Below are 25,110 nucleotides of genomic sequence, written 5' to 3' on the forward strand. Positions count from 1 at the left end.
GGACAGCTGGCGCCGGGAGCAGCCCGGGGGTGGCAGGCGGCGGCGGTGACGGCGGCGGCCACGGTGGCCCGGAGCGAGGCGTGCTGCAGGTGTCGGGGTGCAGGCGGGGAGCCAGATGGGGGGTGGAACCATCGGGGGCGGCGCGAGACTCGGAGCTACGTCAGGGAGGAAGAATTGGCGAGAGCGGGGAGCTGTGAGAGGAGGGTGGTGGAGCCCCGAGGCAGGAGGGGAGCCGGGCTGGGCCCCCCCCCCCTTGCAGGAGCGCAGCTCTGGGATAAAGGGGTGGGGGGAGTGGGGCACCACCTCGCCCCTCACCCGAGGCAGAGGAGGCACGGATGCTAGCGAGCCGGCTATTCGTGGAGATAAAAGGGGAGCCCCCCCCCAAAAGTGCAAAGGGGTAGAGGGGACTGGGGTCTTCCGAGCTCCCTTGCTCCCTGGCTCGGGTACGGCCGAGCGGCCTGGATTGTGCATGCTCCGCCGGCCGACCGGCTCCCTTGGCCGGACAGTCTTGTGACCGCTTTGGAGCCTGTGTCAGCGATACAGCGACTGGAGGCGGGACCCTTGCCGGCCGCCCCGTCCTGGGTCCATGTGAAAGTGAAGTCCGTGCTTGCCCCTTAAGGAGCCCCGGCCACCGCCCCAGCACTGAGAGCGGACGCCACGCAGGAGGACCATGGCTGGCGACATCACCCACACCGGGGAGCTCTATTCTCCCTACGTGAGTTATTTTCTTTTTCTTTGCACATTTACTTACTTACAGTGGGGGGTGGGGGGGGCATCCCCGTGGAGTGCTTGGCTGAACTCCTGGCTCAGTGCTCAGAGATCACTCCTGGAGAGGAGGAATCAGTGAATCCTCTGTGGTGTCAGGGATCGAACCCTGATCAGCCACATGCAAAGACAAGCTCCTTACCCGCTGTCCTCTTCCCAGTCTTTCCTTTGGACTCTTGGAAGCTGCTAGTGCTGGGGGCCAGAGGAGTTTGATCCCCGAAACCCCCTACGGGCCCCTGAGCACTGCCAGGTGTGAACCCTGAGCTCAGAGCTAGGAGTAAGCCCTGAGACAGCTGGGTGTGGCCCCCAAAACAAACAAAAACCTAGTTCTGTCCCTATCAGTTCCTGCCTTGGAGATGCTGCCTCTGATACAGGGACATGCTGGGTGACCCCAAACCCCACTTCCTCCTCCCCCCACCCAGCCTGGCCCCTGAAGCCTGCAGTGGCCACTTGATTGGGGCTGGACTTGCCGTTTGCCCAGTCTGTTCCAGGACTGCCTTCCCCCGGACAGTGATTGGCAGCTGAGCGACAGCCTGGCCGCCTCAGCACTTTGAAACCTCCTTGGTGGTTTTTCCGCCGAACTTGAAGTTACACAATTTTTATAGTCTTGGCAGATGCAAACAGCGGTAGAAAGCAAGAGTTCCCAGTGCAGCCCAGTGGAACCTGTCATTACAGTGACTGGTTTAAGACTCTCTTGCCTTGCCCAACACCTGCCCCCCCCACACACACTCAGTTTATCTTCTCTAACACTCATGGCCCCGTCACAGCCGCGCTGATCTGCTCTTACTGCCTGGCCAGGGTCTCTGTCCTGTACCTGTCAGTCGCAGACTTTAGCGCTGGGGACTGGGAGTGGATTGAGAGCAGCAGAATGACTGGAAAGAGTCTTCCTCAGCAACAAGCTTCCGGGGGTCCTGACTGTTCCCATGTAGCGCTCACAGGGGTCCTTCACTCCAGTGTCTTGTAAGGGGGTATCTGTTCTGTGCCCTGGAGCTAAGCAAGCCATGTCTGTCTGGGCTGTGGAACAGTCTCACGGGGCTTAGCCGCCTCTGTTGACCGGGAACAGTCACTGTGGTTCCTGTCCTGGGGGTCAGGCTTTGTCTTGCTTTTTTTCTTTTTTTTTTGGTGGGGGGCACACCCAACAATGCTCAGGGGTTACTCCTGGCTCTCCATGCAGAAATCACTCCTGGTGGTGCTCAGGAAACCATATGGGTGCTTGGGAGACAACATGGGATGCCGGGGATCAAACCTGGATCATCCAGGTGCAAGGCAAATGCCCTCCCCGGTTGTACTCTCGCTCCAGCCCCTTGTCTTGCTTTATTATATTTGCGGAGAGCCTGTGCATCCCCCCAGGTGACCTCAGAACAGCTCTGTCCCCGCCCCAGTTCCCCAAGGCTCACGGTAAGCTCTCTCTTCCACGAAGGCTGTCGCTGTGCGTTCTTCGAAGAAAGAACGTTCCTTTCACTTCGCTTTAGCTGTGTTTCCGCCTCTCCCTGGCTCCTTTGGCAGCTGGCAAGGGAGCCGCGAAGACACCCCTGCCCTGAGGGAGGCCTTGTCGGGTAGCCCTGAACAGGGGCAGGATGCTGTGGCCACAGGAGACCCCCTCCCCCATTTCCCAAGAGACCGTCTGGGCTCAACTGCCTCAGAACCGCAGAAAAACTAGTCTCCTTCCTCTTCCTCCTGCTGCCCACTCTGCCGTAGCCAGCCCACTCCCCTTTGCTTCCTGCCTTCAGCATGCTGGCCTTGGCCCCGACCTGACCCCTGACCGTGCTCTGCAGGACCAGATGTCACTACTAGCCCCTTCTACTCCAGCTGCCCGGACCCCCTCTGGGGCGAGTGGTGATGTGCAGCGTGTTCTCTGCCCCTTGGGTTCGGGGGCCCGCCCGGTGATGCTCGGGGGACTATGCGGTGCCAGGGCTGGAACCAGGGTCGGCTGCACACCAGACAGTGCCTCCCCAGTGCTATCTCTCCGGCCCTCAGAGGTTCTTGGCAGTTTCTCCGGGAGGGTGTTTATTTCACGGGGGCCGCCTGGCCATCAAGTGTGGGGATTTTCTCTTCCTCTTTGATGTTGCTGTAGCGGAGCTGTGGGACTTGCACCCCTGGCCGTGGCACTCACCATCGTCTCACTCGCTTGGTTGTGCTCACTCTGCTGGTCATTCCGGGCCGGCCATGGGCAGCCCTCTGGGCCGTGGTACTCGCCATACCTGGCTGTACCCCCGTGCCCGCATACACTGCTGGGGCGCACGAGGGCGGCACCAGGGATCCAACTCGTGGCCTCACACTTGACAGGCAGGTGCTCTGAGCCACTGAACCCTCCTCAGGCCCCCAGGGACATTCCCTCCCCGCCCCCCCCATATTTTTGTTTTGTTATTTTTGGGCCACACCCAGCAGTGCTCATGGTTTTAGGACTGACTCCTGGCTGTGTGCTCAGGGATCACTCCTGGTGGGGCAGGCAAGTGCCCTGTCCACTGTGCTGTCTCATTTGTGTTTGTTTGTTCTTTTTTATTTGAGCTGACTCCTGACTCTGTGCTCAGGGAACCCTGTGGGTTGCCAGAGATCAAACTTGGCCCAGCCAACTGCAAGGTGAATACCTTACCCACTGGACTATTACCCCAACCCCCTTTTTGGGATTATTTTTTTGTTTTGGGGTGCTCAGGGATCACTCCTGCTGCGACTCCGGGGACCATATGTAGTGCCCGGGGTTGAATTCAGGTTGCCTGTGCAAGCACCTTGGCCCCGTGCTTCTCTCTCGGGCCACCCAGACCCCAACATTTTTAATCATCACGACAGGGGTGTACCAGATCCTGGATGCAGAGACTCGGGGTGTGCTAAACATCCCGCAGTGCACACAGCAGCACCCCACAAGGGCGCTCTCCCCCCGCCCGAGCAGCCCTGCTCTCCCCGCCCTCGGCCTTCCTCTGTCAGCCCAGAATTTACAAACGCCTGTGGCTGCTTTTGTCTCCCCGCAAACCCCGGCCAAGAATAAGCCCTTTCTTGGGCCTCTGCGTTCTCTTAACTTCTAGTGTGGGCATCTTGGCACATAGCCAAGACAGTTTTTCACTTTTTAGTTAATTAATGTTTTGTTTGTTTGGGGGGCCACACCCAGTGATGCTCAGGGTTTCCTCCTGGCTCTGCGCTCAGGAATCACTCCTAAGTGGTGCTCAGGGGACTATATGGGATGCCGGGGATAGAATCTGGGTGAGCCACGAGCTAGAAGGGCCCTCCCCGCTGTGCTATTGCTTCAGCCTTGTTTTGTAGGCTTTTGTTTTGTTTTTAATGACGGGACCAGAGAGATAGGACCCAGGTGAAGGCTTTTGCCTCGGACCCAGGGTCCAGGTTCCATTCTTCCCGTCTGCTGTTGTTCCGGAGCACTGCCAGGCATGACCCAACAAAACAAAACAAACAAAATGAGATAGGATTCCTCCTGAGGACTGCTTCCTTTTCTTTATTTTTGGTTTTGGGGCCACACCTGGTGAGGCAGAGGTTACTCCTGGCTGTGTGCTCAGGAATCACTCCCGGAAGTGCTCAGATTGGGGCGGGGTGGGGGGAGTTGGTTTCCTATGGGATGCTGGAAATCGAACCAGGGTCGGCCACGAACCTGGGTCGGCTGCGTGCAAGGCAAGCGCCCTCCCCGCTGTAGTATCGCTGTGACCCCTGAGGGCCTCTCCCTGGGGGCCAGTGCTTCCCTTAGTGACCTTTGCTTGGGGCCTGTTGTCCATCTGGGAGCTGCTGCCAAACCACTGACGGCCTCAGCTCTGTGGCCTCAGCTCCTCTGCTGCCCCCTGAGGCCTTTCTCCCCCCCCCTCCCCTCCCCCTCATTTCAGGTTCTTTCTTCTGACCTTGCTGCAGCATGAGCTCTGCCCTCCGGCTTGGCTTGCTCGCCATCTCTCTCCGCCCGTGGCTGCCCACCTCTGGGCACTGGCCACCGTTCTTGATGCTTGCTGAGGATGAGCAGGACAAGACCTGCCAATGGGCGCCTGAGCAGAGGAGATTGTCCCGCTCCTCCTCTGGGGCCAGGCCCCGGGCCTCTGATCTTATCCGGGAGTCCAGCCTTTAGGCATGTCCCTCTCTGTCTGCCCACTGGTCCAGGCTGGAAGAACAGGATCGGGCAGTGCTAACTCCCAGTCCCTGGAGGCTTCTCACCAGGGAGTAGCTGGGGCCCAAGCGACAGGACGACAGGGAGGGTGCGTGCCTTGCACACGGCCAACCTGGGTTCCATCCCTGGCATCCCTTAGGGTCCCCTGGACCCTGCCAGGAGTCATTCCTGAACACAGAGCCTGGAGGAAGCTCTGGTCTTGCAGGTTTGATCCCCGCCCTATAGAGTCCTCTGAGCTTGCAGGAGTGAGCCCTGAGCAGAGCCAGGAGTTATCCCTGAGCACAGAGCCAGGAGGAATCCCTGAGTGCAGAGCCAGGAGTGATCGCCGAGCACAGAGCCAGGAGTGAACATTGAGCACAAAGATAGGAGTGATCCCTGAGCACAGAGCCAGGAGGAATCCCTGAGCGCAGAGCCAGGAGTGAGCCCTGAGCACAGAGCCAGAAGTCAGCCCTGAGCACAGAGCCAGGAGTGAGCTCTGAGCACTGGCCAGGAGTAAGCATTGAGCGCAGAGCCAGGAGTGAACCCTGAGCACAGAGCCAGGAGTGAGCTCTCAACACTGAGCTAGGAGTAAGCACTGAGCACCGATGAGTGTGGCCCAAAGCACCCCCGCCTCCCCCAGAAGCAGAGTCATCTGGCTCCTTCAGGATCAAATCGAGACTGATGACGGGGAACAAAGCCTGTTCCTCTCCTCTGGCTAGGTGACCCTGAGCCGTCCCGCCAGCTCTGTTGAGGATTCAGGTCAAGTCTTTGGGCCAGGCACCCTGAGAAACGCTGAGAAAGGGAGTTGGCTTGAGTGATTTGGTAGCTGGGAGCAGATCAATGCACTGGCGAAAACCGAGATGCATCAGGGCAGCACTCAGGCGCCCCACAATGAATGCAGTGGGGACGAGGTTGGGCGGGTGTGGGAGCAGGGCTCCCCCCCAGTGAACCCCTTCACACCTGTTCTCACTAACCCTTCCCAACCCTCTCCCCCAAACATGTGCCCCAAAGTGGGGCCTTATGCTCCCCGACTGCTTGAAAAAGAGTCTGGGGCCAGATCGCTCAGACGCTGCCATGCAGAGACCCCCAGGCCTGCAACTCATCCTGGAGCATGGAGCTGGGAGCAAGCCCAGAGCTCAGCTGAATGTGGGCCACATGCACACTACCACCACACACACACCACACACACACCACATACACACACCACACACACACACCACACACACACCGCCGCCACCACCCATACATCACACACACACCACACACACATCACCATATATACACATCACACACACACACACCACCACCACCACACACACACATATACAACATACACACACCACCACCGCCCCACACACGCACCACACACACATACCAACACATACACACACCACACACACCACCACCACTGCCACACACACACACATCACACACCACACACATCACCATATACACACACCACACACACACACCACCACCACCACCACCCATACATCACACACACACCACACACACATCACCATATATACACACCACACACACACCACCACCACCACACACACACATATACAACGTACACACACCACCACCGCCCCACACATGCACCACACACACATACCAACACATACACACACCACACACACCACCACCACTGCCACACACAACACACACATACCACCACCGCCACCACACACACACACCACACACATCACACACCACACACATCACCATATACACACACCACACACACACCACCACCACCGCCATACACACACATCACACACCACACACACATCACTATATACACACACCACGCACACCACGCACACATCACACACATCACCATATACACACACCACACACACACCACCGCCACACACAAACACACAAACCAACACATCCACACATCATACACACCATCACTATCGCCACACACACACACACCACACACACATCACACACACATACCACATGCACACCACACACACCACACACAACCCTACACACACCACACACACCACCACCACCATACACATATCCACAAACCACACACCACACACATGCACACACCACACACATACACCACCACCACACACATATCACACATATACCACTATCACATACAAATACTACACACATACACCATCACCACACATATAGACCACACACACTACACACACAGATCAAAACACTACACACACAGATCACACACACACCACCACCACACATACTCCACCACACACACACACATACACACCACGCACACATAGCACCACCACCACACTCACACCACCACCACCACTACCACCACACACATGTGCTCACACACACACACACACACACACACACACACACACACGAGAGTCTGTGGCCACATCTTGTGTTTCTTTGATTTTCTTTTGAGCTCAGCCCCACAGTACTCCTGGCTCTGTGCTCAGGGATCACTCCTGGCCGGGATGCGAGGACCCTCTGCGGGGCTGGGGATGGGACTGAATCCAGGCCGGCCGCATGCCAGTGGCATGCAAGCACTTTCCCACTGCACTATTGCACCATTCTGGGTGTTTCTAAGAAGAATTTCACCTGGGGTTGGAAAGGGAGAGCACGCTTGGGAGTCACTTAGCATCGGCCCCTGAGCACAGAGCCAGGAGTAAATCCTGATCACAGCCACGTGTGGTCCACCCCCAGAAACCTCCCTGGAAGTTATGTGGAAAGGGGGAACAGGCAAGTGGGGGAAGAGCCGGGAAAGGGAAGCCTTGGGGTGCCAAGAGCGGATGGCGTCTCATGCTCGGGGTCCCAGGACCAGTGGACACTTCCTGAGGTCAGCCCTGTGCCTCGTCCATGTACTGGGCACCCCAGAACCGTGCTTTGTCCTCAGCTGACCTCTCCCGCCCTGTGCTGACCCATCAGAGACACAAAGAGAAGGGAGGGGGCAGAGGAGGGGGACCCCTCGGGGCTCAACTGTCCTCTCTGCCCTAGGTGGGGCTGGTGTACATGTTCAACCTCATCGTGGGCACCGGCGCACTCACCATGCCCAAGGCCTTCGCCACGGCAGGCTGGCTGGTCAGCCTGGTCATGCTGGTCTTCCTCAGCTTCATGAGGTGAGAAGTGGGGCCCCGGCATGGGGGTCTGGGGGCACCTGCCAAAAGGCCCGACCCTCTGTGTGCGCTTGCGGGAATGATGGGGGGTCCTCGTGGGCTGTCCCGGGGAGAGCACAGGGGCCATGGAGTCTCCAGAGTCATGGGAATGAAGTGGTTACAGCGCCTGGTCTGTTCCAAACTCAAGACAAATGACATGGAATGGTCTGGAGTATTTCCCCTGAGGCTGTGGGGGTGCTGTCAGCATCAGCACACCCCAGGTGGTCTCTGAGGGGGCACAGCTGGCAGGAGAGGACAGCCGCGTTGAAGCAGCAGGAGAAGTGGGTTTGGGTGCAGATGCTTCTTCCTAGGACAGGTCCTGGGACCCCTGTACCACCTGTAGGGCTGCCAAGCACCCGGCAAGGAAGCGGATGGACATGGCCAACCCCCACAGCCGATATAAACCCACGGACTGGCAGAAGAGGTGGATGGGGGCCCGGGAGACACCTCCAGGAGACTCCCCCGGGCAGGCACCCCTGGCGCTGTTTGTGGGTGCTGGGCTGCCCCCAGGGCAGAGCTGGGTGAGAGAGTATACCGCGGGGCAGTGAGGACTCTGGGGACGGGGGAGGCAGCGCCATGGTTCTGTTGGTTTGGTTTGGGGGCCAGTCCGGGCAGTGCTCAGGTATCATTCCTGGCAGGGCTCGGGGACCCTACAGGGTGCCAGGGATCAAACCTAGGTCAGCCGTGTGCAAGGCAAATGCCTTCCCCCCTGTTCTGTCACTCTGGCTCGGAAGAAACAGTTCCAAACTTAAAGCAAAGAGAGACCTAGCGAGCACCTGAACCGGGTCCAACATCTCTAGTTCTCTGCATCTTTTTTTTTTGGGGGGGCGGGCTTGGGAGTCAACCTTGAGGTGCCCCCCCCAGGTTCCTTCCCTCCTGCCAGCCCCGGTGGCTACTTGTTCTGGGCTGCCTTGTCCCTCTGTGGCGGCACTGTCCCCTCCAAAGGACCTTCAGCAGAGCCATCTCGGTGGGAAATGATTGGGGGCCCCCCACCCCCCCTGGGCCTGGAGCAGATCACACGTCAGCTTGAGTGTGATGTATGAGCAGGCTGGGTACCCCCCGGAGAAGCCTCTCGGCCATAATGAAGACAGATCTGCCTCTCACCGCAAAGCCTTCGGTGGTCACTTGAGCAGGGTGATGAGACCCTGGGTGGCGGGCGTGAAGGTCAGAAGCAGGGGGTCTCGGGGCTGGGCCCCCACCCCCAGTGCACAGAGCGTGGGTCTCATCCTGTCCACTCTGCTGCCCACCCACCCCCAGCGACCTGGGGCTTCAGTTCGCTTCGTTGGGTGAGCTCTCCTGGGGGCCCTCCCGTGTCTCCCCCAATTTTCCCTGCAGTCTGAGCTCCAGCCACCCTTTCGCACCACGGTAGACACGCTCACGTGTGGGGGCAGGCGCGCCATTAAACGGAGTGCAAAAATAGCACTGGTAGCACTGTCCTCCTGTTGTTCATCGATTTTTCTCCAGCAGGCACTAGTAACGTCTCCATTCTGAGACTTGCTGTTACTGTTTTTGGCATATCGAACACATCACAGGGAGCTTGCCAGGCTTTGCCGTGCGGGCGGGATACTCTGGGTAGCTTGCCGGGCTCTCCGAGAGGGGCAGAGAAATCGAACCCAGGTCAGCCGCGTGCAAGGCAAACGCCCTACCCGCTGTACTATGGTTCTGACCAGTGCAAAAATAAAAATAAATTTGGAGATACCAGAAGGGTTATCCGGAGGCAGGTGGCCTGTTCGGTTGCCTGAGGAGCCGGGAGAGCTGCCCCCGGCCTTCCAGAAGCTTCAGGGGTTCCCTGTGACTCCTCCTTCCAGTTTAGCCCCTGCATGTCCAGCCCCTGCCTGCCCTGCCCCCAGATGCTTTCTCGGGGAGCAGTCCTGTAGCCCCCCCCCCCCCCAATTTATCCTACATGGAGGTTCCCAAGGGCAAGGCATCCTGCGCACGCTCACTTTTGACCAGGGCAGAACAGGGAACAGTCTGCGGGAGGAAAGAACTTTGGACTGGGACTTCTGACCGAGTGTGCAAACAGCTCTTCCTTCCCCCCTGCCCCCGCCGCCCGCAGCTTTGTGACCACCACCTTCGTGATCGAGTCCATGGCAGCTGCTAATGCCCAGCTCCGCTGGAAGAGGGCACAGGCCCGCCCGGTGAGTGTCCGCCGGGGAGGCTGTTGGCCAAGCTGAAGGCCCCGTCCGTGCTGGGGGGTTTGTTCGTCCATCCTCTGCCCCTCTTTCCCCGTGGGCCGCCGTGCTCTGCTGAGTCTTGTAATCCTGGCAAGGGCGCTCGGTGTCCCTTGGGACCCCACGTGCCAGCTGCCCTGGCCCCAGCTGTTGGTGTCTCCCGCTTCCTTGTTGGATACCGTCGAGGAAGGGCCAAGTGTCCTGTGGGCTTGGGCACACGCCCTCCTGCTGACCTGGCCCGTCCCCGCATTGTCCCCGCTGACCGGGCCCTAGGAGGACGCAGATGACTCCTCAACCTCCGACAGTGAAGTGCTCCCGCAGGACGGCTACGAGCAGACAGAGACACAGCCCATCCTCTCTGTGCGTAAGTTTCAGCCCCCGCCACCCCCTCAGAGACAGCAGGTGGTCTTGGGGGGTACAGACCCCAGCCCCGAGCCTCAGTTTCCCCCCTCACCCCTGAAACCGTCCAGCCGCAGTGCCTGCTGGCAGCCAAGTCGGGTCCCGGAAAGCACAGGCGTGCGCGGTGCCCCCTTGTCTGCCAGCCAAGCCAGGCTGAGTGCTGGGCCGAGCATCCCTACAGATACTTGGAGTGCTGGAGTGCTGGAGCTTTCTCAAGAGTCAGCTCTTGCGTGGGGCACTGGCAGCTTTGGGGGGTCCTGGGAGCAGCCAGTGAAAAGCCGCCTTCCCCCCTGTTGTGTCCGGCCCCCACAGAGCGGCACGGCCCTCAGCACCTGTTTGAGATCACGGACCGGGTGGAGATGGGACAGATGGCCTCCATGTTCTTCAGTAAAGGTGACATGGGCATTCTGGGCGGGGTGGGGGCAGGGCTCGGGTCCTGGGGGGGCGGGGTCCGCCTTGATGGTGAGATTGGGGAGGGGGGCCAGTGAGGAGCAGCCAGTGGTCAGCTGACTCCTTTGGGAAGCCGGTCAGCTGATGGGTCCCAGCAGCAGTGCTCAGGGCTGACTCCTGGTTCTGCTCAGGGATCACTCCTGGCGGGGCCCAGGGGACCCGCTCCAGATCTGGGGATCGAACTGGGTCGGTCCTGTGCAAGCCTTCCCCACTCTACTACCTCTCTGTCCCCCTACTGACTTAGAGGCATCTCCTGGGTTCCTGGGGTCCAGCCCAGAAGGCGGCACCTGGCAATCCTCCAACACTTTCCCTGCCAGGACGCCCTGGGCCTTATATCCCCCACCCCGATTCCCATTGCCGCTGTCCTTGCTACCCTGGGTGTGCGTTTGGGGTGCACACTGCAGGTGTTGTCCGTTGGGTGGGGGCTCCAACACTGGCCGGAAGTCGTGGTTTGGTGCTTCACCTGTGGTGTCCAACACCCCCCAGCCCCAGAGGGCGGTCAAAAGTCATTCAGGGAACCAGGGGTCACAGACAGTAGAGCTGGCACCTATGGTGGCCCCAGGGATCAAACCCACGTCCTGGCATTTGCAAGGCAGGCGGCTTCGCCCCTGGCCCTCCCTCTCGCCTGGGGCTGGCAGTCCTGTGCCTCCCGCGTGACGGCTCCCTTCTGGCCTGCGCAGGCACGGCACCTGCTTGGCGCGATCCTTTCGTGTGGCCAGCAGAGGGCGCCCACAGCCCACACACCGGCCCAGTGAGGTCCTGCTCCTGCAGCTCCCTGGGGGACCGGCTCTGGGGGGCAGGCAGAAAACATCCCGCCCCCTCCCTCCCCCAGCCCAGCCGCTGGGCAAGTCTCGGCAACTCTTGTTCTTTTGGAAATTGGGCTACCTAAGCGCTTGGAGGGAGGGTGTGTGCTCTGAGGGGCCCTGGGGGCCACTCACGGCTGGACTCTGCCAGCTGGGCCAGCGTTAGTGGCAGGGTCCGAGGAAGCAGTGTTTCTTGGGTCCCGGGCTACTGGGGACCACCAGGGACACCCCCTGGTGCTCAGGGCCCTCCAGAGGCCTCGCAGACCCAGGTCTGACATGAGGCAGCTGCTTCTTCCCCTGTCCCTCTGGGTTTCAGTTTTGAATGTCCTGCCCTTGGCCAGTGGGAAACAGCAGAAGACTCTGCGTTTTCAGTTCCCTGGAGCTCTGCCCCTCTGCAAAGCCTCTGTCTGCTGCGGGGGTTGGGAGGTAGGGGGTATCCCTCCTCTCTATCCCATCCGGCCCTTACAGCCCACGGGGCAGCACTCACTGGAGTGGAGGTGCATGGAGCCAGCCAGGATCCCTGTGACCACCTCTTAGGACGGTCAGCGCTCGGGGACTGTGGGGGTCTTGGCGTCATAAACGAAGGCTCTGTCCTCTGCTGACCCAGCTCCCCAGAGAGCTTCGGGGGTTGGTGAGAGCACACTGCGGGGAGAATCCAGGCCCCATTGTGTGAGGGGGTCCAGGCCCCACTGTGTCTGGGGGTCTCTGGGGGGAGTCTGTGTATGTGGGAGGGTCCAGGCCCCATTGTGTGGGAGGAATGGGGGGGCTGGGGGGCATCCAGGCGCTGTTGTGTGTGTTGCGGGGTGGGTCCAGGCACCCTTGTGTGCTTGTTCTCTGCCTGAGGTGAGAGAACAAGAATCTTCTCTCTACCACACTTTGGGGGACACAGACTTCTGCACCCTCCTCTAGCTAATTTCCCTGGTTTACAACCCACACCGATTTCTTTTTTTTTGTTGCTGTTGTTTTTGGTTTGGGTTTGGGAGTGACACCAGCAGTCGTCAGGGCTTACATCCTTATCCCTATGGGATGCCGGGGATTGAGCAACCCGGGTCAGCTGTGTGCAAGGCCAGCTCCCTCCCCACTGGACTATGGCTCTTGGCACCCTGATTTCTTAAAGAATGAGGAACTCAGGCTGGAGAGAGAGAGAGAGAAAGAGAGAGAGAGAGAGAGAGAGAGAGAGAGAGAGAGAGAGAGAGCGCTAGAGCTCAGCGGGGAGGGCACTGGCTTGCGCTTGGCAGACCTTGGTTTGATCCCTGGCGCCCCATATGGTCCTCCAAGCCCCGCCAGGAGTGATCCCTGAGCTTGGAGCCAGGAGTCAGCCCCAGGCTCCACTGAGTGCAGCCCCCATAAAAATCCCCCTAAGACAGAATGACGAACGAGTGGTTTGCTTTGCATTTGGGCCACACCTGAGGAAGCTCTGGGGTTAATCCTGGCTCTGCACTCAGGAATCACTCTGGGCGGTGCTTGGGGGAACTACATGGGCCATCGAACCCCAGATTGGCTGCATACAAGGCAAACACCCTCCCCACTGGACTCTGTCTCTGGCTCCACGAGTGGTCTGGCCCCTGTCCCCAGCTCCCAGTGTTCCCCAGCCCACAGGAAACAAGCTCCTTCACATGACAGCCTAGAGGAAGCCCCGTGCCCTCCCCCAGCTCTCCTACAACGGGGCATCACAGACACGGGGCAGCACCTGCTCCCACTGGGGGGCGCTGTCCTGGGCACTGCAGGCTGCTGAGTGCCACCGCTGTCGTCCCCACCCCACCCCCACCTCCTCTCCCCATTAGTGTCTCCCAGTCATCACAATCCAAATTGCCAAGGGTCCCCGGCCAGGGGACAGTTGCCCCCCATTGATTAATTCCCAGCTGGGCCTCTGAGGGTTGCCACCCACCACAGTAGGCTCCTCGGAGGGCCGGCTCTGGCTGGTCCTCAGAAATGCCGTGTCCGGGAAGCTCATGGCCCTTTCACTGGGGACCTAGTAATGGAACGTGTGGATCAGAGCAGCCAGGGCCAGTGTAGACCGGCAGGTGGCGGGAAGCGGCCACAGGGAGCAGCCTACCTGCTCCTGCCGAGTCTTGGCCTCAGAGCAGGAAGCCGGGCCAGGCATGGCAGCCTGGAGGAGCCAGCTTGAGTGGCAAGCGGATCCCAGGGCCGCTGCCTTCCCAGAGCCGCGTGTTCCTGTCTCTGTCCCCCAGACTACCAGGAACAGTGGCCTCAGATAGCATCCCCCGGGACCCCGCAGTCACTGCCCAGCTACCACATTCTTGAGGGGCTGCAGTGGCTTCTTTTAATTCCTGCCCGCCCGCCTGAGTGACCTGTCTGCTGGGAGTTCGAGGTTGTGACACCCCCGGAGCCCCCAGGATATGGGGTAGCTGCTGGTTTCTGAGTTTCCCACAGCCCCGGGTGGGAATTCACAGGCCTGGGAGGGTGAGGGACAGAGGGTGTCCCACGCATGCACCTAAATGGCAGTGGCCTCTTGGTGAGAAGGAAGGGGGGGCAGCGCAGCCCAGGCCCCTCCCCTCATTGGTGGTGGACAAATTCAGAAGGACACGCTTGCTTTCTGGAAACCGAGGCTGTTTCCTGGCCTCCTTGCTGGTGAATCTGCACTGACGGCCCTTCACAACTCTCCTCCCAGCAGCTGGCGGGCACCCGGGCGGAAGTCATGGGCAGCCTGAACAGGAAATGGACTCTGGGTGGCAGTGAGGGCAGGGCTCTGGAGAGCGGAGATGGAGGGGGACTGGCAGTCCCTGGCCAGGCAGAGATGCCGGGGTCCCCTGTGGAAGCCCCCTCCGACACCCCCGTCTGACCTGCCCCTTTTGCTTCCAGTGGGCGTCAACCTTTTCTACTTCTGCATCATCATCTACCTGTACGGGGACCTGGCCATCTATGCGGCCGCTGTGCCCTCCTCACTCATGCAGGTCACCTGGTACGTGTCCCAGCATCTTGAGGGTGCAGCCCCTGGGGCTGTCCAGCAAGCAGGGGGGGAGACCCCAGTAGCCGGACCTCGTCCAGTGGCCTCGAAGGCAGAGGTTGATACTTGGGGCTCAGGGCTCAGTGGAGCAGAGGCCGGAGCAACAGCACGGCGGGGCGGCCCTTACACACGACCCACCTGGGTTCCATCCCCGGCATCCCACAGGGTCCCCAGAGCACCACCAGGAGTGACTCCTAAGTGCAGAGCCAGGAGTCACCCTGAGCACCTCTGGGTGTGGCCCCAAAAGAAATTTTCTAAAAAGGTGGGGGGGGGCAAGAGGGGCGCCTGCGGGTGGCCCCTGACCTGTCCTATCTTGGCAGCGCCACCGGCAATGACTCCTGTGGGGTGGAGGCTGACACCAAGTTCAACGACACGGACCCGTGCTGGGGGCCCTTGCGCCGCGTGGACGCCTACCGCATCTACCTGGTGAGTGTCCTCACCCCGCGGGCTCCGGGGCACATCCAGGTTTGGGCTTTCCCTGACTGGGGGCTGGCGCCATGCCCCCTGCCACGAACAGCCGAACAGCCCTGGGGTGCTAGGGTGTAGAAGAGGGAGCCATGTCACCCACTGCCCAGGGACCAGGGCGGATAAGGAGTCGTGGCTCCCTCCCTCCTCAACCGGGGCAGTCGACTCCAGGTCCCGGGCCCGCGGGTCTGGAGCTGGAGAGGGGTCATTTATCTCGGCCCGTTTTGCGGCCGGGACTCGAACCTGCCTGCCTTCCCTGCTGCTGCGTCTATTAATACCCTCCGCTTCCTCTCCGGCCGCTCCGCCTGACACAGATCTCCGTGGGCAGGTGACACAGTTCCGCACGTGGCCTTGGTCTGACTCAGGGGTGGAGGAACTGAACCCTGCGGGGGTGGGGGGGCGTTGGCCGCTCGACTGGGTCACGGCCGGTCATGCCAGCTGCGCCCTAGCCCGGCTTCACCAGGAAAAGGCCTGGATTCCATCACCTCCAGGGCTGCTGACGCTTCCTGGGGCCTTGATTCACCCCATAAGCCCCCGCCTCAGTCCTCCTCAAGGGTTTCCGGACTCCAGGCCACGGAAGGGCTTGTGCCCCTGCACTTGCTGGGAACTTTGGGGTGTTCTATTCCTGCTCTTGTGCCACCTACTATGCCTTGGACAGACCCTTTTCTTTGGTTGGTTAGTTTGGGGGCCACACCCAGCAATGCTCGACACTTACTCCTGGCTCTGTACTCAGGAATCCCTCCTGGCATTGCCTGGGGACCTGTGGGATGCCAGGGATCAAACTCAGGTCACTGCGTGCAAGGCAGGTGCCCTTCCCTCTGTGTTATCTCTTCCGCCCCACGGGGTGGCTCTTTGGGGGAGATTGTCCCCTAGTGCCATCTGCATGTGGCATAAGGGGTAGGAACTGCAGGGCAAGCTGTGGGACGCCTGGCATGGCCACACCCGACAGTCCCTTTGTATTGGCCCAACAGCTGGGGGACTCCTCAGTGTCGGCCCCCTGAGGGGTCTCAGAGGACTGAGGATCACAGAGAGGAGGGCAGGGAGGTGGGAGACCCCATGCAGGAGCTTGTCCAAGGCAAGAGGTGCCACCCTGCGCCCCGCAGGCAGGTCCCAACGTCCATGTGGAGTGGATTCACCCACCACCCCAAGACCCGGTGTGCAGGAACAGAGCCGCTGTGCTTGCCTGGTGAATTATTTAGCAGCGTTATTATTGCCTTATTAAAGTATTCCTTCCCCGGTTCGTGTGGACCCGTGTGGCGGAGGCCTCCCATCCTCCCGGGCTCGCTCGCTCTCTGCCTGAGCAGAAGGAATCCTTCAGGAGTGCAGACGGCATTAATTACTGCCTGCCTCTCCCGGATATTGCGCGAATAACTCATGACACTAATTGCCAGCACATCTCCTGTGAAAGCCCCAGCCCCCAGCCGTGGTGCCGGACAGAGGCGCAGAAACGGGCCTTTTTCTCTCGAGAGTGTTGACACCCCCACCCCTTAACCCCACATGTGCACACACGCCCCATCTCCTGCTGGGGCTTCAGGGTCGGGTCTGGGGCGCTCTTGGCCCTGACTTGGGGAAGCTCGAGGCAGGAGGACTTGGGGGTGTCTCCAGAGTTGAGAACTTTGCAGAAAGACCCCTCTGGCCCCCCGACTCAGGGTGCTCCCCTCTCGATGCTCTGGAGGGGCTTGGCAAGGATGTGGGAATCTGTCCTTCACCCAGGGTGCCCCCACTGGTGTGGACACCTCTCCCCCAGGCTGCCTTCTCAGAGGCCTGTGCAGATCGTGGACTGGAAGGGTCCTCTCCCTGCCCCTCCCCCCCCACAAGTTGTCTGCGTCCATCCCTGCCAGGAGTCCCCACTGCATCTCATTTTCTCTCTGGAGGGTGGGACACAGCCAGCGTTGCTCAGGTGGTGCTTGGGGACCCTACAGGCTTCAGGGGATCAAACCCGAGTCAGCCACGTGGAAGGCCAGCGCCCTCCGCACTGTACTATGGCCCCAGCTCCCCCTGCGTTTCTTCCTCAAGCGACTTCAAAGCCAGTTGCTGGCCTAACTTCTCCAAACTGCAAAGCCAAGCCGGGAATAACAGGTGCTACTCAAAGGTGCCTTCCGCCCGCTGCCTGCCCCCTGCCCTTGGTCCCCCAGGAAGCATGTTCTGGATGGGGCGGGCCCAGACGGCTCATTTGGGGGCTTTAAGAAAGCACACTTGGAACTGTCCCCCCACCCCCAGTCTCCCTGGGTGGGTGAGTCCTCCAGGGAGGTGCCTGCCTGAGCCTGATCAGTCCTGTGGGGCTTTGGGGTCCCTCCCAAGCCAACAGCTCCCCACCCCCAATATGTGACCTTTTTTTTTCTTTTTCTTTTTGGGTCACACCCAGCGGTGCTCAGGGGTTACTCCTGGCTCTGCACTCAGGAATTACTCCTGGCGGTGCTTGGGGGACCATATGGGATGCTGGGAATCAAACCCTGGGTCAGCCCGTGCAAGGCAAACGCCCCACCCACTGTGCTATTGCTCCAGCCCCAAGTCTGTGACTTTCCTGTCTTGTCTTGTCCTCCCATTGTTCATCGATTTGCTCAAGTGGGCCCAGTAACGGCTCCATTGTGAGACTTGTTACTGTGTTTGGCATTAAGGAATGGAAAATTCCTCCCTCCTCCTCACTGCACCCACAATGCCCCTCTTCACCAGGACACCCAATGCCCCTGATCCCCAGACTGTCCCTCTCCTTCCTCACGAGCACGGGGTCCCCGGGGGGGGGGGGGGCCCAGGAACCTACCTGGGGATCTGCCGTCTGTCTGTGGGCTGGGTCTTAGCACTCCATGCCTGCCTGCCAGCATCACACCCAGAAGGTTCTGCTGGGCGCATGGCTGAGTCCCACACTCTCACTCAGCAGGACCTCACTTTGGGGATGGGGCACCTCTCAGGACTCCGTGGCAGGGGATGGATGGTGTTTGGCATTTGTGTCATTGACAGGAGCAGTGGAGGCCCCTGGCCAAATGGAAGGTTCCCCCGCAAAAGCCGACTGAGGGTGCTGGAGCTTGGGGGGTAGGCAGTGGGACTCCCCCAGAGCTCCTCATCACCCTTCTCAGGAGCCTGGTGCCCCCTTTTCCATGGTCCAGCAGGCATGACCATGCACCCTGTCTGGAGACTGGATGCTCACTCACAAGCAGGCGATGCTGAGTGGAAGGGACCTCGTGGGCTGCCTAGGACAAAACAGGTCACCCTGCGGGATGGTTGGGTAAGGTGAGGTGCAGGGGAAGGGTGCAGGGGGGCCATGCCAAGCTGGAAAGGGCCCTTCCTCTTAGGGTATCTGTGTGGGTAACCCAGATGCTTGCAACCTGCTCCTTCCCTGGTCCGTTGTCCCTGCTACCTGTTAAGTAGTCCATCAGCCATTCCACTGTATGGAGGAGAAACAGAGGGGGATGTGACTATCAGGTATGGGCGTGGCTCTCTGGTGTGGGCGGGGCTTCTCGGGCATGGGGCGTGGCTCTCTGGTGTGGGTGGGGCTTTCCGGCACATACAGCACAGTCCTAGACTAGGGCTGGGGACGCTTGGAGAGAAGGGGGTACACGCATCTGTTCCTTTGTCTTTCATGTTTGATGCTTGACGTTTGCAGGGGCTGCCAAGGACAGAGTCTGGGGGCGGGAGTTGGGTCTGCACAACCTTCTGGTGCCTGATGGATTTGCCATCTCCAACCCTCCTCCCTCCATCCTCCCCCCCCAGCTCCTGGACAGTGAAGGGGACTTCTCGCAGCGCCGCCTTCTCAAGGACGAGTCCCTTGTCCCTGCGCTGTCTCTGTTCTCTCAGCCTCAGCCGCTGTGCCCCGGGGCTGTGGCATCTGCTAATAAGTGGGTCAGCCCTGCCATCACTTGCATATTTATCCTCTCAGATTCTGGGGCAGGAAGTGGCCAGGAGGACACGTCAGGGGTGAGAGCTGAGAGCGGGCAACAAGTCCGGGCACTGACTGGCAGGGTGGCAAGACTCAGACGCTGGGAGCGCCTGGGGACATGGCTGCCCATCTCCGGGGGCAACGCCTATTTCCTTAAGCACTAGTGGGTGGGAGACAATGGACATTCATGCTGCCCTGGGCGTGTGCTCGGGGCGGGGAAGTCGGAGGGTGAAGGGAGTGTTGACAGCCCGGCTGGCTGGACGGCCAAGCACCCCTTCCCAGCACGGCTAGGGGACGCCCCCACCCCCACCCCAGTGCTTCTTTTCAATGCTGCGTCCTCAGTCCTGAAAGACTCCAGAAAGTTCCCTTTTGTTCGGAATGACCCCGTCCCCCCACTCACCCGGGGAAAGGGGCCACAGGGACCTGGCGGGGTGCCGGTCTGCAGGGCTTCAGTGTGAGCATCGGGGGTCTCCTGAATCGGGATGCAGTGCTCCCCCAGCCCCTGTGCCCAGAATGTGGGGCTCCCTACACAGAAGCTGCCTGTCTGCTAGTCTACGGACAGTGCGGCTCAGACCCGCAGCACCTGTGCAGGATGTTTCCTCTTTCAAGGAAACCAATAACGGACCGGGACAGACTCTTCCTTCCCCTGCATGTCCTCCCTGGCACCCGCCATCTGGAGGCAGGGCCTCTCCATTCGCCCCGCTGCCCACCTGCTTCTAAATGAAGTTCCCCTTACTCCCAACAGCTTGGTGGGGGAACTCCGGCCAGGGCCCCCGGGGAGCTGCACCCCTCACCATCACTACTGTCTTTGGTAGAGGCCACCCCTGGCCCCAGTGGCCGCTGTCTGCCATCCCTGCCCCTCCCACCTGCCGCTGTTGGCCTCATGCTCCCAGCTCGGGCTCATGGAGAGGCTGTTTTTATTTTTAACGCAGCTCTGAGGGACACGGGTTCTGTCGGCTGGCGTTGAGTCCGCCATCCATCACGCCCGCATCCTCTGCCAGCCCCACCTGCACGGACACCAGGGAATGGGAACCGGAGACCCTCAGCAGCGGGAGGGGTGTCAGCAGCTGGTCCCTGAGGCCACGAAGCTGCCCATTGACTTCCAGCATGACAGGCATGCTGGGTTTGGGCTCCTGAACCTGAGAAATGCCCACACCCCCCTCTTCACCGGGCCAGTGTCCCTAGTAGAACGTTCTAGACAGTAACGAGTCCATGCCCAAGGATAACCCTTGACTGAGGGGGCCGCTGCACGGGGGTGCTGGGGGAGAGGATAGCTGCAACCCAGTCTTTCTCATCCCTCCTCCGCCCCCACCGTGCTGCTCCTCAGGAAGAGCACTGGAATGAGACGTTGTGTGCAGAGCCTTGGCACGTGCCCACGGATTCACGCACATCCACGCATGCAGTCACACGTACGCGCACACAGAGGAGCACGTATGCCATCAAACACACACATGCGATTACGCATGCATGCACAACCCACACAGTCACGCAACACACGCACCCTGTCCCGCAGGTATGCACAGTAGCACACACGTCGTTGCTCACCCGTCCGCACTCATGCACGCACACGCATAGCCCCACGCACGCCGCACGCTAGCACGCACGCGCACAGCCCTGTGCATACCCCACGCTGGCGCGCACGCACGCTCCCACACACGCCCCACGCTGGCACGCACGTGCAGTCCCACGCATGCTCCCACGCACGCACACCGCCCAGTGTTCTCAGCCCTTCATCCCCACCTCCAACCCCCCCCCCCACAGCCAGGCCAGTGTGGTAGCCAGCCCCGGGCTCTGCATGTCCAAATCACCCCTTCTTTTGCTGGGGGCCCCGCGGCAGGCCGCTCCCAAGTGTATCCAAGGGCGCCCTGCGGAAAGTCAGAGTTTATAAATAGAATTTCTAGAAGCCCTTTGCGTAGTGAAGGGAGGTGTCCGCATGTGCACGGGCGTGGGCGCAGCCGTCCAGCTGAGGGGCGTTAGGACAGCCGGTAGGGCGCTTACCTTGCACGCTGTGGACCCCCGTTCCATCCCCCGAACCCGGATGGTCCCCTGAGTCCTGCCGGGAGTAAGCCCTGAGCACCACCGGGAGTGGCCAGGAAAAAAAAAAAAGGAACAAAGGAAGTTCAGTGGGTTCCTGTACAGACAAGCAGGCTTGGGGCCGTTTGCAGTTGAGAGCAGGGCGCGTGCATGACCAAACGCGGGCTCTTGCGCACCGCGGGGCTGGGAACCTTCCAAATAGGTCTCGGTGGGGAGTGCTCCCCCGCAGCCGCCTTCTGTGCTGTGCTTTTTTCAGGACCATTTTCATCCCCACGTCCCACTGATGGTTCCCAGGCACACCCTGAACCTCGGCCCTGGGCCCCGTTCGTAGGGAAACGCACCCTGGGATAAACCTGGACCTGCTCCAGGGTGATCCTGCCCCGTCTCTAACTCCCCCCAGCTGGGTCTTCATCCCCTCAAGAGGCTGCTCCAGCCCACCCCCCCAATATTGTGTGTGCTCCCCCTCCCCCACACTGCATCTCCTTCGCTTTCCCCCCTTCCATGCTGAGCACAGAAGCCAAAACAGCCGCGTGCGTTGTTGGGGAGGGGATGGAGATAGGAACCCACAGTGTCTTTGCTACAACTATTTTGCCCTATAAAGTTGATTTTTCTGGCCGGAGAGAGAGTATAGGGGTTCAGACACCTGGAGAAGATGGATTTGTTTGCTTCCCACTGTGTTTAGTGTTGGGGGTTGGGGGGAGGGAAACATTTGGGCCACACCCAGCAGTGCTCAGGGCTTCCTCGTGGCTCTGTGCTCAGGGATCACTCCTGGCGGGCTCAGGGGACCTAACTGGGGTGGCAGGGATGGAACCTGGGTTGGCCGCACACAAGGCAAGTACCACTCCAGCCCTGAACAAGCAACAGCTTCTTGGTTAGAGGCTTTCTTGGTAGGGCGTGGTAGTTCAGTTCTCCGAGTTGCAGCTGTCCAGTGCCTCCAGGTAACACCTGGAAACTTTGTATCCTTGAAGTTTGCTGAAGTCAGCACAGCTCCTCCTTCCGCTTTTGCTTTATTTCCCCCAAAGCTCAGATCAACTGAAGTGAGGTCTGTTAGGTGCTGTGCTCTCTGGGGTTCTTTGCAGCGGACAAAGTAAGTAATAGGGGTGGGGGGCGTGGAGACGCTGCCCAGGGCTTACTCCTGATTATGTGCTCAAGGATGATGTCTAATGGGCTCATAGAACCATGTCCAGAGCCGGGAATCGGACCCGGGTCAGCTGTGTGTGAGGCCAGCACCCTCCCCACTCTCCCATAGCTCCCCCGGGGGGGGGGGGTGGAATGTTCTTCGGTACCTTCCACCAATGGCAGAAACTGCAGGCGCCTCCCTGCCCATCTCCATCCACATGCCCAGGGGCTCTGGCCGCCCACCGGCTGTGAAGGATCAGCCAGGCCGCTCCTTGTTCGGGAGTGTCTGGGGAGCAGAGCCTGCGCCCTGACAGGTTCCTGTCAAAGTGCCTCGTTCTAAAGTCTCCCCCCCCCCTCGAGTCCTCCCCGATTCACCCAGCGGCACAGAGCAGGGAAGTGGGCACATCCTTCTCCTGGCACCGGCTGGCCAGACTGGCACAGGGCGGGGGCGGGCTGGGGAGCACCGCAGCCCCGAGCCGGCAGAGGCTCCATCAGCGACTGTTAATGCTGGCATCTGATTAATTTGCATGAGCCAGGGAGGCCTTGGGAGAGTGAAGCAGAACAAAGTGCATTTTGAATAGGGTTCCCCACTCCTCCTCAGAGGTGCCACATAGCCCCCGCCCCAGCGGAAGGGGGGCTGAACAGATGTGCCTCCAGGTTGGGTAGGGGGGGCCAGCTGGGGGCTGGGGTGTGGAGGAATGTGGGGTGCAGGGTGCAGGGAGCGCTGGTGAAAGAGCAGCCACAGTGCCCCCTTGGGAGTCACCCCCCAAACGTGGCCCAAACCCAGGACCAATGCAGGCACTTGTCCTGCTTCCAGAGGCTGGGCCCTGGGGACACTGTGTCCTGGAAGGACAGGATAGGCCCATGGAGCATCCCGGGGTGACCCCAGCACCCTGTCTCGACTGTGGGCTCAGGAGGGGCCCGGCTCACTGATAAACTGGGTCACTAGTGAAGAGTCTCTCTCCCTCTCTGCCTGGGGGGGAGCCCAGAGCGAAGGGGCAGGGTCCCTGGGGCGTGTCAGCCGCCAGCCGTCCAGCGCATCCTGACTTTCAAGCCGAGCGCTCTGGGAGTCCCACTGCCGTCCAAGGGCTGTCTCTGGGATGACCGCCTGTCTCCGTCCAGGGCCTATGTTTGGGCTGATGGCCACGACAGGCATCACCACCCACCCCTCCCACAGCTTGACCTTGAGGCAGCCTGAGCCAGGGAGGGGTGCAGGGTGCGGGGCCTCTTAGCAATTTGTAGACCAAGGCTCCCTCCTGTCTGCTCCGCGCCTGCAGACACCCATGGGCCTGGGTCTTTTCGTGCATTACTCCCCGGCTTCTGGAAATATCCTGCCTCCCACTTCCCAGTACCCCTCCCTTAGCCTCAGCACCCCGTCCAAGGCTCAGCGTCGCCCAGCAAGCCTGAACGCACCTTTGGCGGGAGCTTCCGGGATCCGTTTTGCAGCCTGTTGCAGAGCCCCCCCAGCCTATGGGGCATCGGGGGGTGGGGGTCAGGCCCCAAACTGCTTACAGTCTCCGTGTCGCTTCTCCCCTGCTGTCTCGGGGCCTCCCCAGACATCATCTACCCCCTCAGTACCTTCGTGGTAAGAGCTGGGGTGTGGGTGCAGGATGACGGGCAGGCGTCACGGGGTACCCTGGGCAGCCTGCCCCCCTCTGGCAGGTGAGCATGGCGGCAAATCCATAGGCAGTTGGGGTGTGGAGCACCCGGCACCCCCACTAACCTTTTATTTGAGGGCCACATCTGGTGTTTCTCAGGGCTTATTCCTGGCTCTGCACCTAGGGATCACTTCTGGTGGGGCTCAGGGGAACCATATGGGCCCCCAAAACAAAAATAAATAAGAATTTAAAAAATAATTCTCAGAATGGCCCCAGCCCACCCAGGGCTCAAACCCCTTCCTTGTGGGGTCCAGCAGAGGCGGCTAGCGGGATGGTCAGTCTCCGTTGGATGAGGCTGGGCCCCCCACCCCACCCCTTCATCATGGTGAATGCCGGGAAGTCAGAGGAATTCTTGCAAGGCAGAAGAGAGAAACGTTGGTTTTGGTCGAGTTTAAGGGCGCCAGGAGGAGCCGTCCTCAGCCGCTCCCCATTTTCCTCCACTCCTGACCCAGGCCAAGCTCCCTAGAAGGGAAATTTCATAAAAGCAACAGTTCAAAGGAGGCCAAAGCATTTCTCCTTTGATGCACAAATAGTAATTCCCAACGTGCTCAACCAAGAAAAAAGAAGAGGCTTTGCGGCGCTGAGATCCTTACCTGAGGCAGGAGCCATGCTTAGTGCCAGGGGATGAAAACGCAGAGCGTTTGTGCCCAGCCTCTCTCTGAGATTTTTCCTTTGTACTTAGCCTGGCAGCCCAACCAGGGTCCCGGGCAACTGGGCAGGGCTGGCCTGAGCCTCGAGGGACAGACGCATGTCCCTCTGCCAGCTCACACTCTCTGCTGTCACACACACCGAACCCGGGGCCCACAGGGGAGGCAGCCCCAGTTTGCCTTCCTGACTCGCTGTTTCGGGAGAGCGTGGGCCAGTGAGTGGCGGGAGGGGGTCCCCTAGCCCCTCTCTACCAGAGCAGGATGTTGGATAGATGTTTGGGATAGTCCAGCCTGCAGTAGGCACAAAGCAGCCTAGGACAGGGGGCACATTAGCAAAGCAGGTAGGGCATATGCCTTGCACGTGGCCGACCCAGGTTCGATTCCCAGCATCCCATGTGGTCCCCTGAGCACCACCAGGGGTAATTCCTGAGTGCAGAGCCAGGAGTGACCCCAGAGCATTGCTGGGTGTGACCCCAAAAAAGCAAAAAAAAAAAACCTAGAGGAACCCACCCCCAGCCACCTGGGAATGGGGGAGACGGAGTGGAGGGGTG

The 25,110-nt window shown here is 60.3% G+C and overlaps 1 protein-coding gene across 1 annotated transcript in view; it reads left to right on the forward strand.

Annotated features, from left to right (window-relative positions):
- The first annotated feature begins 636 nt into the window (after window positions 1-636).
- The window catches only part of TMEM104 (transmembrane protein 104), a 34,290-nt gene continuing 9,816 nt past the window's right edge, over window positions 637-25,110 (forward strand). Inside the window, exons 1-7 of the mRNA XM_056138426.1 lie at window positions 637-715; window positions 7,814-7,935; window positions 10,028-10,109; window positions 10,416-10,506; window positions 10,854-10,934; window positions 14,618-14,717; window positions 15,083-15,188. Of these exons, the coding sequence (XP_055994401.1) occupies window positions 671-715; window positions 7,814-7,935; window positions 10,028-10,109; window positions 10,416-10,506; window positions 10,854-10,934; window positions 14,618-14,717; window positions 15,083-15,188 (627 nt within the window). The 5' untranslated portion in view covers window positions 637-670. The remainder of the gene's footprint in view (window positions 716-7,813; window positions 7,936-10,027; window positions 10,110-10,415; window positions 10,507-10,853; window positions 10,935-14,617; window positions 14,718-15,082; window positions 15,189-25,110) is intronic.

The sequence above is a fragment of the Sorex fumeus genome, unplaced genomic scaffold (genome assembly GCF_029834395.1).
Source record: "Sorex fumeus unplaced genomic scaffold, SorFum_2.1 ptg000128l, whole genome shotgun sequence".
Lineage (NCBI taxonomy): Eukaryota > Metazoa > Chordata > Mammalia > Eulipotyphla > Soricidae > Sorex > Sorex fumeus.